This window comes from Magallana gigas, chromosome 2, assembly GCF_963853765.1.
Source record: "Magallana gigas chromosome 2, xbMagGiga1.1, whole genome shotgun sequence".
In the NCBI taxonomy this organism is placed as follows: domain Eukaryota; kingdom Metazoa; phylum Mollusca; class Bivalvia; order Ostreida; family Ostreidae; genus Magallana; species Magallana gigas.
In genome coordinates, this window is record NC_088854.1 from 60,181,528 (window position 1) to 60,196,838 (window position 15,311).

General features: G+C 32.4%; 1 protein-coding gene across 4 annotated transcripts; it reads right to left on the bottom strand.

The window, feature by feature from the left end:
- Window positions 1–286: 286 nt before the first annotated feature.
- Window positions 287–15,267, bottom strand: LOC105330035 (E3 ubiquitin-protein ligase bre-1). Of its 4 annotated transcripts, XM_020067984.3 has the most exons (8): window positions 15,117–15,266; window positions 13,083–13,175; window positions 12,090–12,208; window positions 11,743–11,980; window positions 11,088–11,273; window positions 2,915–3,003; window positions 2,453–2,505; window positions 287–894 (listed from the first exon to the last, which is right to left on the bottom strand). In XM_020067984.3, the coding sequence occupies exons 2-7, from the start codon at window positions 13,161–13,163 to the stop codon at window positions 2,487–2,489; spliced, it is 732 nt and encodes a 243-aa protein (XP_019923543.3). In that variant the 5' UTR covers window positions 13,164–13,175; window positions 15,117–15,266; the 3' UTR covers window positions 287–894; window positions 2,453–2,486. The 4 variants fall into 4 exon arrangements, with proteins under 4 accessions (XP_019923543.3, XP_011429887.3, XP_034303407.2 ...); XM_011431585.4 differs by lacking the exon at window positions 2,915–3,003 and having other exon boundaries at window positions 15,117–15,267; XM_034447516.2 differs by lacking the exon at window positions 2,453–2,505 and having other exon boundaries at window positions 290–894.
- Window positions 15,268–15,311: the final 44 nt, after the last annotated feature.

Sequence of the window (15,311 nt, forward strand, 5' to 3'; positions counted from 1 at the left end):
ACATTCCGAGCTGGCATTTATTCAGAATTCATAAATTCAGAACAATTTGCAACCCTGTTATAAGTCGTGGTCCCGATCCCATTAAATGAATGCTGTTAATCTAAGAAATTTCGTAAAGCTTATGTTTTGTATTGAACAAATATAAACGTAACAGGATACCTTACTTCATTCATTTCTAAAAAGCGGCACAATATTATATGATTTAGAGGCCACGCTTATGTATGGCATTGAATTTTCACAAAATTGTAAATTTTGTTCAATGATAAGTCAGCAACATACGTATGTGGATTTAACTCCATTTATTCTGCTAAAATATACATAGTTTTTTTACGTATAACCTATATCCTGAAACTCAAAGTAAAGATAAATAATGTCCTTAAATTGCTTACTATGTAATCTGGACGGAGTGAAAACACACACACAAAATCTGCTAATTCCTTTGTATTGACATATCTACGATAGAACTGCATGGAATTATTAATTGTGCAATTATAAAATTTCTATAAAATCACCTTAATTTTAAATAAACACAAACAAACATGAACATGTACACATTATTTAAATAATGTATTATCACTAACAATATTATCACAGGTAATATATTGTATAAAAGTTTTGACAAAACAAAAACAAAAACAAAACAAACAAACACACAACCAATAGTTAATGAGTAGTGTAAATAATTGAAAAAATTCCTGAAAAAAATCCTTAATGTATGTCACTATATTAAAGCGATGGTGATGGGGTAAAGTTATCTACTACCGGATATGTACCACAGCTTCCGCGTCACTGTAACTGAATCAGCTGGCCTACTTTCAAAGAGACGGGTACACAGACTACGTGGAGTCCTCGACTTCCTCCGCCATTTGTCTAGACGCCTCTAGATATCCTCGTCTACAATGGAGTCCGGACATCAAAGACATTACATTCCATATCGGTGAATAACAAGTATAAAAGTAAAATAAAGAGCATGGTGACACTCAAGACACTCAAACAAATCCATGTTTACGTTTATGGAGCTTTCTTGAAATGTATAAACTTTACATAAATGTATTACGTTTAGTGGTGTAAATTTAAATAAATTCAACAAATATCAATAACAAAATAAAAATAACACTGATGTTGATTATTGATGAAGAAAAATAACATGGAATGTTACGTGGTCCATTGTTATAGGCAGTTAAAACGGTGAGCAACAGACAAACCTTTTTGAACAAACGTGGTAAAATTCAATTCACACAACCAAATAAAATGTCAAGTAAATTGATATGAATTACAATTAGATGTAGGCCTACATGATTTTTCTAAAAATAGTATCACAGAATTAACGAGAGACATGATCTATAAATACGTTCATAATCCATACACCTTGAAATAACAAAACGACTTTGGGACATTTCAATTCAAGAATAAAATGCAAAGACATCGAGAATTGATACTATTATGTAATATAAAGAATATGTAAAATTATATTATTTTTGTATCAACATGCTTTTGGATACAAAATATAAACAACAAAACCATTTTTTTCCCAAATCTTGCCATGAATTTTTATGTACGTGTACCTATAGCATTATTGTGACTCTTTTCAGAGAAATTTTACGAAGGAGACTCATCATTTTCTGCTATCGGGTTGTTTTTTTTTTTTGCTTTTAAATCGTAAAATATTCAATTTCTCTCAAATCAATGACTTTACATTAATATGCAATGATATCACAGTTGATGATCATCTTTATGATGAAAGCAATCTAGCACCATGTCACTAAGATAATATCGCCGGTAACTAAGTCACGGTCATTTGGCGCTGGTGGGTCACCCTGACATTGCCGCCACCACCTGATTGTCTCACTTCTTCTTATCCTGTCCCGTGGGATCGGAACCTTTGGGCCTCTGACTGTTGAAGTACCCCCTCCTGAAATAAATGCAAGGACTGCACACAGGTGATGAAACATACAGGTAAACACACGTGATTGGAATCATTCTTTACTTCTAAAAAGGACACTCTTTCAAACAATACAAATATTATTTCCTTTCCATTTAAACTGGTTTATCATTGTGCTAAACAATTTGTTATAAAAATTCAAATATTGCTACCTTTACCAAATCAGATGCTTAATACAAAAACAATGCTGTCTACGGTCTCAGAATACCATCAACATCTTTTTACAATTAGAATTTCATAATGTTTGTTCTGTCTATTGAAGTTCTAATTATGGTTATTTTGCCTTCTTTATCAGAGGGTTGTTAAAATCGTACAAAATATGTATAACGATTTTCACTTTCTGATTTTTACTACATCTAATGAATCCATTATCTCGATAATGTATTTTAAGTAGGATTTTATGCTGCAATCAAATGGTAGCAATGTTTTGGACACAGAAGGAACGGGTGCTTGTTGTCATGACACAAGGGTAAGTGGGTGGGCGGTTATCGTATCACTCTCCTTACTTACAAGACGATGTTTCCGTCAGACAATTCTTGCACCTTTAACTGTGCTTGTGAAAGCTAAAAATTTTATCAATAAAAGAAATGAATAACATGATCAGAAAAAAAAAGACTTTGATGGTATTCCGAGTAGGCTGAATCATTTCAAAAGTCCGATGTTTTCTTATCTTTCATGAAACTGTGTTAATATTGATATCATATTTTACCGCGTTAACAATAGTGTTGCAGCAATTTTAAGCATAATATCTATAATTCAACATTTACGCCGAAGATCATTTTTATTTTTTTTTCTACATCGAACGATTGAAACAATTAAACCATTATGTGTCTACCAGTTCCCAGGCTATCACAACCGTGTAGAAACTTCTATATTTAATATAAGTTCTCTGTACAGAAGAGTCTACAAAGCCGTGACAACCTCCCGTGTGGTAGGGGAGTTGTCTGCCCCTCTAAGTGTACACACACTCACAGCATGGTGTTGGCCTCCTGAAGTTCGTGAATTTTATTCTCTGTCTTCTCCATCCACTCTTTATACTTCTCTCCCCATTGCTTGTTCAGCTATTAAAGTTTTCATAGCATGCATGTAATTCCATACTTCACAGTATTACTCAACAAACTTATTCGACAAGAAAATAATATTTATTGCTGAAACCTCTTTATTTGACAAGAAAATAATATTTGTTGCTGAAACCTCTTCTATTTGACAGGTAATTAATGTTTACTGGTGAAAAATTACCTCTTCTATTTGAAAATGAAATATGTTATATTTATTGCTAAAACCACTTCTGAAAATTAATATTTTCTACAATTATGCGGGAAGAAAAAAGACTGCAGTACTATGATGTTTAGTTTGTACAATTTCTCCAAAGCAGTACAAGAAGTTTACATGGTTTGGTAATAAATGAATATTTAGTTACAAAGGAATGATAAAATGTGTTTTTTATCGAGCCAATTTCTCTTTAATTTGTGAAATAAAATTAACTTATTAACTCTGAATGTTTGCCTACTTTCACTTTACGTTCTCCTAAAGCGGAGAGCAATTATTCTTTCCCTTCTCAAAAGTTCCATTTCCAAATTAATCATTAAAAACAGATTCTGTGTGTTAAAATGATTATTTATTTATTTACAACATAAATTAACGTTTGCAAATGATTAATTATTCAATTAAAATAAAAAGAATTGTCAGATATTTTCTTAATTCATGACATAATGTATCCATAGTATGTTAATTCTGTCACACATCATGCTTCTTCCTCGTTCGATGCCAACTATCAAATGAAACCAAACTACTCTTACTAAGTGGAGTGCTGTTGCCATAGAACCCCCTTGAGCACAAGTGCAAACCCTAATTCAAAGAATGAACCTTATGAACTCTAAACGCAAACTCACAAACTCACATAAACTAATTCAATGAACACAAGGGCAAACACCCAACTCATGCCTATGGCGTCACCTGCACTTCATATTTTTACGTTAAGCATATTTCATATGGATAAAGTTCAGTCTTTTACATCAAAGACATCAAATTATATAGTGCAAATTGAAAATGATCTTTTTTTGTATTCTGTAATATTTCTTCCCTTAAACTATTGGTACTAGTATATAATGAGGCATTAAACGGGAGCATCGATTACGAATGTTTCATATTGTTTGTTCGACATTTTTTATATAGACTTATTAAAGACTATCTAGAAAAAAACCCAAATATTAATGATTCAAAGAATGTTTAGAACATTTGTATATGTCAACAACAAATACAATTACAACTCGTTTTAATCGTACATGTATATGGAAACACAGAAAAGTGTAACACTATGTAATTAGTATTTACAAATTAAAACTTATGCTTCATTATTAGTGTGCTGGTACAAACTCTGCTTTTTTCCGTAATCATTTGTTTTTTATTTTTTTTATTTCAGAACTGGATGTTATCATTGTGTAAATGGAATCAGAGCATGAAAACTCCTGAATTTTATTTATCTGTAATTTTTAACTTAATGTGGTCAGATGTATAAAAAAACCTAAATGTGCATGGATTGTCAACTGCGTTGATTTTTTTAAAGCAAATATTAATGTGAATACTAGCAGTTTCTCTTTCTATTGCATGTCAAAGGGACATGGTCACGAATTTGGTCAAATTTTATTTTTCTAGTTTTGTTATTTACAATCCCGAAATAATGCATTTCCAATGATCAACCAAAATTTTGAGTGTCAGTCGCCGATTTACAAGCAAGATACAAAGCTTAATATCCATCATTATGAAAACAAATTTGAGGTTATGTTTTTGTTAATTTACATCATGAATGTCAAAGGAAATTCCCGGTTTACACCTTAAATGAATTTGACAAATGCTAGCAACTATTCACTGTGTCCAAGACAAATTAGCTTACAGAAAAAATCAGCTTGAATAGGAATGTTTGACTTTGGGGTTTTTATTGTTCATGAAAAAAAAATAAACACGCAATTGAAAATACTTTATTGGGCATAATTACCACGTGTATATACTAAGTTTTATAGAGGAAAAATGAATAATGTGGTATGTTAATGAGAGAGACGATACCATTCTTTCCATTCTTTTTCCATTCAACAGAAAGACGTTGTTGTGTTTCCTATTCATTTCAAGTTTATTAAAATCTTTACTGGCTGGGCATATTATGAAACATTCTTATATACAAAAAGATTGCTCTAATGAATATTCATGATTATCCCCCTTTCACAATAATTTCCTAAAATGCTCCTTTTTAATATAAAATTTTTAAACATTTCTAGATAAATTATAATAAAGAGTAAAATTACTGCTTGAAAAAAATTAAAGAAAACACATCAGACACCTTTCTGTTATACATATTATTTTTATGAATGCTATGTAAATTTCAATACATACTGATTGTTCTTTTCCTAAAATCTTATCAAGCCAGAATAGATTCTACATGTATTTACAAAGAACACTTGACCGTTTAAGGCAATTACATGACAACAAGAGCGTACAATGCCTGACAAATCCCCCGCACCCAGAATGTTGAAATGGCATGTGTACATATAAAAAGAAAAACCATAGCAACCATCGTCAACAACTGCTGGTAAGTAATTCAAGGGTTTTTTCTCTCGAATAAATACAAGTTTTAAGGAACACCTCTGCCATCCTGACATCCAGAGATAAAGGTTTGTTTGCCAATCATTAATAATTTAATAAAAGTGAAATATTTTTGGTGAAAACAGCGGATTTTGACCCATTATGGGTTTAGACTCCATTTTGAATCATCATTGAATAAATCATTAATAACAAGAGGCCCAGGGGCCACATCGCTCACCTGAGCAACAATTGCTTTAATTCTGTCAAATTAGCATTACAGTACCAAAATATCTTGACAACTAAAAACAGTAGATCTTGCTAAAAAAAAAAAATTGAAAATCTGCCAATTTTTATCCACCTCTTTTTTTGGGTAAATACCAAGCCCCTTTTGTTGTTGTACCTGTAAGATGATTTTTCTCTATTCCTATACCCCCCCCCCCCCATTTCGTGGCCCCACTTTTCTCTAGGGAATCATGGTTTCATCAAACATTAATCTGCATAACCTGTGCTTTCACACTAAGTACTGAGTTTTGGACCGAAAACTTTCCCAGAATATTTTCAAGGATTTTCTCTATATATTCCTATGTAAAAATTCAAACCACCATCACGGCCCCGCCCTACCACTAGGGACTGTGATTTTGTAAACTTGAATTTACACTACCCAAGGATGCCTCTACACAAGTTTTTCTGGCCAGATAGTCTTTAAAAAGATGTTTTTTTAAAGATTTTCTCTATATATTCCTATTTAACAATTCATCCCCCATTGTGGCCTCACCCTACCCCTGGACTTTTATCAGGGATGGGGTAATGGTAATTTGTAATGGTAATTGAGAGTAATTAATTACAATTTTTAATGTAATTGAAAGTAATGTGTAATTGACAATATTTTCAATTACATGTAATGGTAATTTAATTCGTTACTTTCAAAAAAGGCATGTAATTCAAATTACTTTTTCAATTACATTGATTTCAATTTCTCACTGATGTACATGTATTATGTGAATAAGAAATTTGCATGACCCCTATCCATTGTTTTCCACACTTCCAATAGTACATCAGTATTAAACAAGCAAAGAAGACTGACACTAGGGTAGCTGTCAAGTTAGGAAGAGTTGTTAAATGCATTTACCTCTCATTGTTTGTTTATTATTACATGTAAATATACATGTAGTTTTTAACATAAACTTTTTAAATGAATGACGGTCTAATCATAAGGAAATCAAATCTCTGAATATCAATGTGACAAATATTAATTTGTTAGAGACAAAATAATTTTGATGGTATGCTCAATCTCTTTTTCCTAAAATTTTTATTATTTATTGGAATAATTAATGTTTCTTATTGAGTTGGATAAAAATTATCTGTTTATTTTTCTATGTTTAAATTAATTCAACTTTTTATTACTGACAATGTTAAAGATCTCTGTAATCTTTGAGCAAATTCATCTCAAAAAGTATGTTATTAAGAGACAACTGCATTACATAACTGTAGTCTTTTGTTTTGTTTTCTCAACCTGTATATATAACAGTAAATGTTATTATCTGTACGTGCACAAGTTCTCCTGTAAATATGCTACCACCTCATTTCATACATATGTTATACTGATAAGCTTTAAAGCTTAAAGAAATAAAGAATTGAATTGAATTTTACAATTAAAATCAATGTTATTTGTAAATGAATTGCATAAACTATGAAGTCATGCTTTTTAATTGACCTTGAGCTATGGCTTCAATATAGTTTTCAAGTTTATATTGCCAAATCTGTTCAATTGGTTGGTTCCCATAATGACCATTAGACCAATAGGTGTGAATTATGTTTTGATAACAATTATAGCCTGCTCTCTATCCCCGTTTTACCTGTATTTTTCCAATGTGTTTGTAGGAAGAATTGTGGATGTAAATGTTGAGTTTCAGTGTCCAAGAAAAGACTTATAGACATGATAGATGTAGGTTAGGGGACATAAATAGTGAACGAGAATGAGTATTAAATGCAACTGTGAACATCTGTGGGTGCTGTAGCTAAACCAGTTTTCCATGACAAAATTTGTACAAAGTCATGTCAATTTAATAAATGTATTTTTCTGAAATGTAATTTGTAATTTAATTCATTACATTTGCAAAGTAATTGTAATTTAATTAATTACATTTGAAAATCCATGTAATGGTAATGGTAATGGTAATTTAATTGAAAGATTTATGCAAGTAATTGTAATTTAATTAATTACTTTTGAATGTAATTGACCCTATCCCTGACTATTATTTCAGCAAACTTGAATCTATACGATCTGGGGATGCTTCCACTAAAATTTGGGCTTTCCTGGCCAAAGAGTTTGGAGAAGAAGATTTTTAAAGATTTTCTCTATATATAAAACTTGAATCTACATTATCTGAGGATGGTTACACGCCAATTTGAGCTTTCTTGGCCAAATAGTTTTTAAAAGAAATTTTTAAAAATATTTTCTCTATATATTCCTGTATAAAAATGTATCCCCCAATTGTGGCCCCATCCTATCCCAGGGGACCATGATTTGAAAAAAAATTGAATCTACACTCTCTGAGGATGCTTGCACTCAAATTTGAGCATTCCTGGCGAATTGGTTTTTGAGAAGAAGATTTTTAAAAATTTTCTCTATATATTCCTATGTAAAACATGATCCCCCTATTGTGGCCCCACCCTACCCCCGGGGACCATAATTTGAAGAGACTTGAATCTACACTACCTGAGGATGCCTCCACATACGTTTCAGTTTTCCTGACCTAACAGTTTCTGAGAAGAAGATTTTTAAAGATTTACTCTATATATAACTTTGTTAAAATTCAACCCCCATTGTGGCCCCACCCTAACCCACGGGGTCATGATTTTCACAACTTCGAATCTACACTACCTGAGGATGCTTCTACACAAGTTTCAGCTTTCCTGGCCATATGGTTTCCGAGAAAAAGATTTTTAAAGCTTTACTTTATATATTCCTATGTAAAAAGTCGACCCCCATTGTAGCCCCATCATACCCCCAACGGTCATGATTTTCACAACTCTGAATCTACACTATCTGAGACTGCTTCCACATAAGTTTCAGCTTTCCTGGCCATATGGTTCTTGAGAATAAGATTTTAAAGATATACTCTATATATTCCCATGTAAAAATTTGACAACCCCCCCCCCCCCCCCCCCCAATTGTGGCCCCACCCTACCTCCAAGGGTCATGATTTTCACAACTTTGAATCTTCACTACCTGAGAATGCTTTCACATAAGGTTTAGCTTTCCTTGCCAAATGGTTCTTAAGAAGAAGAATTTTAAAATTTACTCAATTTACTCGTATGTTAAAACTTGACCCCCATTGTTGCCCCACGCAACCCCTTTGGGGATCATGACTTTTACAACTTTGAATCTACACTACGCTTCCACATACGGTAAGTTTCAGTTTCCTGGCCTAACAGTTTTTGAGAAGAAGATTATTAAAGATTTACTCTGTATGTAACTATATGTTAAAACTCACCCCCCCCCAACCTTGTGGCCCCATCTTAACTCCAGCGGTAAAGCTTTTAACAACTTTAAATCATTCACATACATACATAAAGGTACAGTGGTTGTCTATCCTTAACATTTCATATCAATTCAAATTCTGTCCTGGCTAGGGATATTATGAAACACTCTAACAATGACTGCTCCTGATTATCTCCCTTTCACTTAGCTTATTGTAATTTCCTAAATACCTACCTTTTAACATAAAATTTAAAATCTATTTATTTACAAGATAATTTATCAAAAATACAATTCCATCAATCCTTGAAAAACAAAATACTTTACTACACACTTTCTATTTTTTAAACATATTTTATAAATGCTATGTAAATTTCATTACAAATTGACTGTTTATTTCTTTAAATCCCACCTACATAATAAGCCACAATAACTTCTATGAATGGAGTGCTGTTGCCATAGAACTAAGTGACTACAAAGTGCTGTTGCCATAGAACTCTTCCCAAGACTGGGAAGTGACTAGAAAATGAGATAACATTTACATGTATGATAGACTTGCACTTAAAATATCTAGAAGTTGAAATGTAAAATATATATGCAAAAATATAAAATAGATGAAGGAGATAAGAAATTAGGTTCATCGCCAGTAGTTCTATAGAGAGGAGATGGATGACCCTCTCATGTATATGGTGTCACCTGCACTTCATTTTGAACGGTGAAGCTCAGATATAGCATAACTAGTTCTTCCTTCCAGTGCTGCACCTATGACTTGATTTTGCTGTTAATTTCCTTCCTTTTACTTCAATATTTTACATGCTTCCAAAAAAGATGGGTTTTTTTTTTGGGGGGGGGGGGGGGGCAATGTTGTTTTTTCATTTTGAAAAGGTAAAATGCATTTAAAGGTAACTGACTAGTTAATTGTTGCATAAGAAATATGATAATAAGAAGTAAATCTCATTGTTGTTATGATTTGTCCCGCCAAAAGAAACACCACATTGAAAGAGGCAGCATTCAAATCTGGTTTCAACCTGAAAACCCTGCCTGATAATATCTATACTAAATGATTCATATATCTACCATGATCTGAATTATTTTTGTCAAAACCCTTGTCCTGCCATCTGATTATACACTAGACAAAAACAACAAATGATAAAATGTTTATTGCATAATTTATGTTGTTGCTTCCAAAAATATTTATTAAAACTATCAATTATGATAATCCTCTCTTGCCAAGTTGGAGAAAACGTACCCTAGGATTATCATAATCAATAGTTTTAATAAAAAATGATTGGTTGATTGCTATCACTTGACTGTGCTACAAATTCTCTTATAGACGCTACTTTACAAAACATGGAAAATTTATAGACCTCACTTTACTAAAAACAGATTTTCATGCAAAAAACTGGTATTGGCACATGCGACATTGTGACATCATAATAGCAAAATCAACACTATATACATTATGAACAAAATATTTTACTATCATAAGCTTAAAGAGAATGAAGAGAATTAGTTTTTGATTGAATATAATAAAACAGTGATAGCCTTTTGATATCGGTCACTACATGGTTTTATGGATCTGATGAAAGTATATTACACTTCGTCCTTGGTCGATATACTCTCATCAGGTCTATAAAACCATGTATTGACCTCATCAAAAGTCTATAATTGTATATTATTGAGTGTTTGTATTGAACAATACATAAAAATATCAAAGGTTCTGGTACAGTGTACAGATATATACTTGAACATATATTTGGAGAATAGAAATTTGAAACCACCACATACAAATTGCCCGCAGACCAGAGAGGAAATTAAATTTATATGACCATTATGTCTTTCATTATGACTAACTTTTTTGCCAGTTTTTTTTTTTTTTTTACTTTTTATTTAAAATTCAGAGATAGTACAAGTATTTCACCATGCCATCAAAATCTACAACAGCGTTGTGAATTTTGAAGTCAGGCAGCCCAGGGGGCCTATTTCAATCTGGTGAGGATCTCATGAGAAATCCTTTAAACAGTTTATCTGTTTTTTATGAATTATTAAACTGATCTGAAAGAAATTACTCATATGAGCAGTTCTCACCTCTATTTTTAGTTTTTCCTCATTCTCGCACCATGTTGCCTCCTTTATGCTGAGTTCTGTGACAAGGGAGTTAACCCTATCTTTGAGATCACTGTTTTCCATCAGTAGAGCTGTGTTGTCTGCCTGTAGCTCCACCAATTGTTGTTGTAAGGCCTCAATGAATGGCTGATGTCCACACTCCAAATCCTGTCCAATGAAAAGTAAAATTAGTGAAACACTCTACATCCTGTCCAATAAAAAGCACTGTTAGATTGATTCTAAATTTAAAAAAGTTTAGATACATATCAGAAATCAAAACAAAGATAAAATTTGTAAATAGACAGTGATTAACACTGAGTAATTTAGGATTTGTACTGCATGGCATGTGTGTGCATACTGTGTATTCAAGGTTAAAGTGCAGTAGATTTCTTATTTTTCTTGAGTACTTAATTCCTTGATTCAACTGCAAAATTCAAATTTATATCATATTTTCATTTAGTTCATATCGGTCGAAAAAATAAAAACAAGACTTTAGAATCCATGAGATGTGCTTCTGGTGATTTTATGAGGATACTAATTCCTCACAATGATATAGGAATCTACAGTATCACATATGCCTGTCTTCTGTTTATAATCATAGATTATATGTGCTTTCTTGTTAAAGTACTACTTGTACCTCTTCCATGGCCTTCCTGAGTGCCTCCATGTCTTTGGCAAACTGTAGCCGGAGTGTCTCCATCTCCTTGGAGCTGTTTCCCTGGAGGTTGGACAGTTTGCTTTCTGCGTCCTTCATCTGACTGGCATGGTTTTTCTCAGCCGACGCGAGCTGAGTCTTCAGATCATCCAGCTTCTTCTGGAAGTCTGCCGGTGGAGCGGCTGGTGGGGGTGGGGGAGGCACGGTCTGCTTACTGTCCCTGTATGTGAAATGTTTAAAAGAAGTAAAATCATAGTCTCTACAGCTTTCCCGTAAGGGGATTAATAACGCATTTAGATATCTGTAATTGTGTCATTGAACAGATCTACCGTCTTCCAAATGGTGTTCCCACTTCCAAAATTTCCCTCTCGCGTTTTAACACTGTTGTATTTTTGGCTTTTCGTAGCTCATCCAGTCTCTTCTTTAGACTAACTATTTCTTCCTCAAGCTATAAGATGAATACACATGCATGTATAAATTGTTGACAAAAACACGGTTCGGCCAGATAATAGATAGCTTAAAATTGCTACAATTAATCACATGGTTACAGAGAACATAATAAAAACACATTTTATTAAGTTTGGCCTCAGTAAAAAAACTTTTATGTATTAAGATTTGGTGCAATTCTTTGTGATGGAACTTGAATTAGAAAACTTAGTAAAAGGTATTCAAACTCTCTCTCTCCTCTCTCTCTCTCTCTCTCTCTCTCTCTCTCTCTCAAAAATGGGCAAATCTTATCATTTTTTAATGTTTTTAAAAAAATATCATTTATACACATTGACTTGATATGAAAACTTAATGACAGCATGTTTTGTAAACACAAACATACAAGGACCAGTATAACAATGAGTTTTGTTTTGATCTAACCCTGGCAACTTAGATCAATTATTTAATTTAATCATCTAGGCTCACACATTGAACTTTTATGTGACGCTTGAAATGTGCATTGAAACCTGACGTAAGAGGGTCTTTTAATACTGAATAATATATCGTTTTTAGGAATATCAAATATTTATTTAAGAGAATGTGCTGAATAAATATCTTGGAACATAGTATAGCAATATATCTAAACAAAATTATTTAACTAATGCATTCACACAGAGTTGGAGATATCTGTTTTATATCTTTATAATATCTTTAAAAATATAAATTATTTCAAGTGTTTTGCATTATATATATGTAAATACAATCAAGAAATTATAATAATTTTTTTTTCATATGTAAACTAGCCTATGGACAAATACAGTTTTATGAGAATTAATGGTCCTCAGGCGGTAAAATTTACAATATAGGTGACTGCGGCTGATACTTGATTTACCCACCTCCTTGACTCTGTCTTTGAGGAGAACTTCATTCCGTTTGCTGTCATTTGTCAGAACAAGTTTCTTTGATGACGCCATCATCTGATTTCACACCTAAATGCAATCTAACAGTATTACCTTCTCTCAAATAGTTTTAAATTCCAAAATGACAATCAGTAACAATCAGTAAGCTTAAATAATTCTTAAATTATTCGATAGTTATAAATACTTCTTGATTCAGGGATGTTCATTCAAAAGTATGAAAAAATCCCAAGATTTCCCTTTAAAAACGCCCCCTCTAGCTTGTCGGGTTTCAATACACGGCTAAAAATAGAAAGTCGACGGGGATTTTGCATTGCATCAGCCATTATTAAGCCCAGATGATAACGTTGAAAAATTGTGCAAGGTATTCCAAGTTACTTACGAATGGAGAAAAGATGTAAACATTATAATTAATTCTCCGTAGGATATCTGTTTTCGTTACTGTGAATTTTTACGAGGGAAAAATGATATTGTGTGAATGAAGTTATCTTGGAAATTTTCCCTTTCATCAATTTCAATTGTACTTCTTTCACAGGTATGTGTATTTTCTATTAAAAATCGTCCAAATGTGCAGCATAAATATCTTGGGACAGACTATAGGCTATATACATTAATTAGGTTAAATTATAATAGACTGTCAGCTAGCAGCTAGTAATTATAAGATGTTTGAAACTTCATGCACAAAAGGTTGATATTATTATTCTACATGCCTAATTTAAATATTTGCAATCATAATAATTATATATGAATAAATTAATTTTTTAATCATAAATTATTTTTTAAAGTTTAGCTGGAGATATGTACTTCTGTTTGGACTTTTATAAAATATATTTAATTATTACCACAACAACAAAAATGAACAATTTTCATTGGCGGATCCAGAGGGGGGGTTCCGGGGGTCGGAACCCCCCCTTTCTCTGAGACATATGAATTTTTGGAAAACTTGTAATGCTTATTTAAAGGCAATTTTTCCCATTTATACCATAAATACTTTAATTATTTCAAATAAATGCTTTTAAAATTGCTCATTTAAAGAATTTCTTATGCGGGTTATGCTATTTTTCTGGAATGCTAGCTGCCTTAATACCTGAATCACAAACGAAGCCTTCCCAACCCCAACCCCCCCAACCCCCCATGAATCGGAAATTACGTTACAAAAATACCGTGTAAGGGGTTTATATGTAAACCATTATGTAAATGCACAACTTTTCACAACTTTCTTGAATATGATCGCATCTGTACTAGTGCCGGGTGATGTTGCGCACCCATTATAGAGGTCACATCAAGTTCACTGGGACGACTATTGCTTGTACCATTGTATTACACATGTACAATCTATTCAGCACATAAAGTATCCCCATTTTTTGTCATATCCTATCATTTAGACCTTTATTTAAGAAGGCAATCAATAGAAATCAAAATCGATAAATAGTTCAGAATTTAAACATCAAAGACATAAAAAAATTACCAAAAAATTTATATTTATAAGAGCTTGTCGTAATAAGTCTGAATCATTTTGTTTTTTTGTTTTTAGTGTTTCTTTCTATTAAGCATAAACGCACGTTCTCATTGCTGGAGACTTGTTTTTTTTTCTAAGGCTAGAAATTGTGCAAATCGTCCTTTCCTAACCCAAAACGCTTAATAAATGCAGTGCACTCTGATATTAAGATAGGTATGAAATACATGTAGATATTGACGAGATAACTGTTAATTAAATTTACGCATGGAAAACGTTCAAAAGGCCTTGTTTGTTGAAAAATAATGAATTTTGCACGTATTGATTATCATTAATTGGAACCCCCCCTTTTCCAAATTGCTGGATCCGCCTCTGATTTTTATATTATTTAATTAAATATATTCATTACACAAGTTTTTTTTGTATTTAATTGGGGAAAGTCATAAAATGCCACGGAATCAAGTTATGAAATTTTACTTAATGTCAAGTTTAGTTACGTAAAAGTTAATATGGTGAACGCTTGTTGAATATTGCAAAAAGTTCTGAACTTCACTTACGCCTACACGTAAAGGATTCAGATCGGTTAACCTCTTGTAATGGATCCCAAAACTAGAGTAGAAGTGACTTTCCCTGTTCGAAGTTTGAACATGCAGGTTTCGTTGTTGATGTAAACTTGTTTGACCTTTAACCTATGGGTCACGTCAAAATTCTAATGAAAAGGGCTCTTATGATTACAGTCCACTAAATCTAAG

What these genes read in the sequence shown, in the direction of transcription:
- LOC105330035 (XM_034447514.2), bottom strand. Translation starts at nt 13,163, where the DNA reads ATGATGGCGTCATCAAAGAAACTTGTTCTGACAAATGACAGCAAACGG. An exon ending in TCAAAGACAGAGTCAAGGAG is followed by an intron (nt 12,209 to 13,082) that starts GTGGGTAAATCA and finishes TTCATCTTATAG; the next exon opens with CTTGAGGAAGAAATAGTTAG. An exon ending in CAGGAGGCCAACACCATGCT is followed by an intron (nt 1,913 to 2,914) that starts GTGAGTGTGTGT and finishes CATTTATTTCAG; the next exon opens with GAGGGGGTACTTCAACAGTC.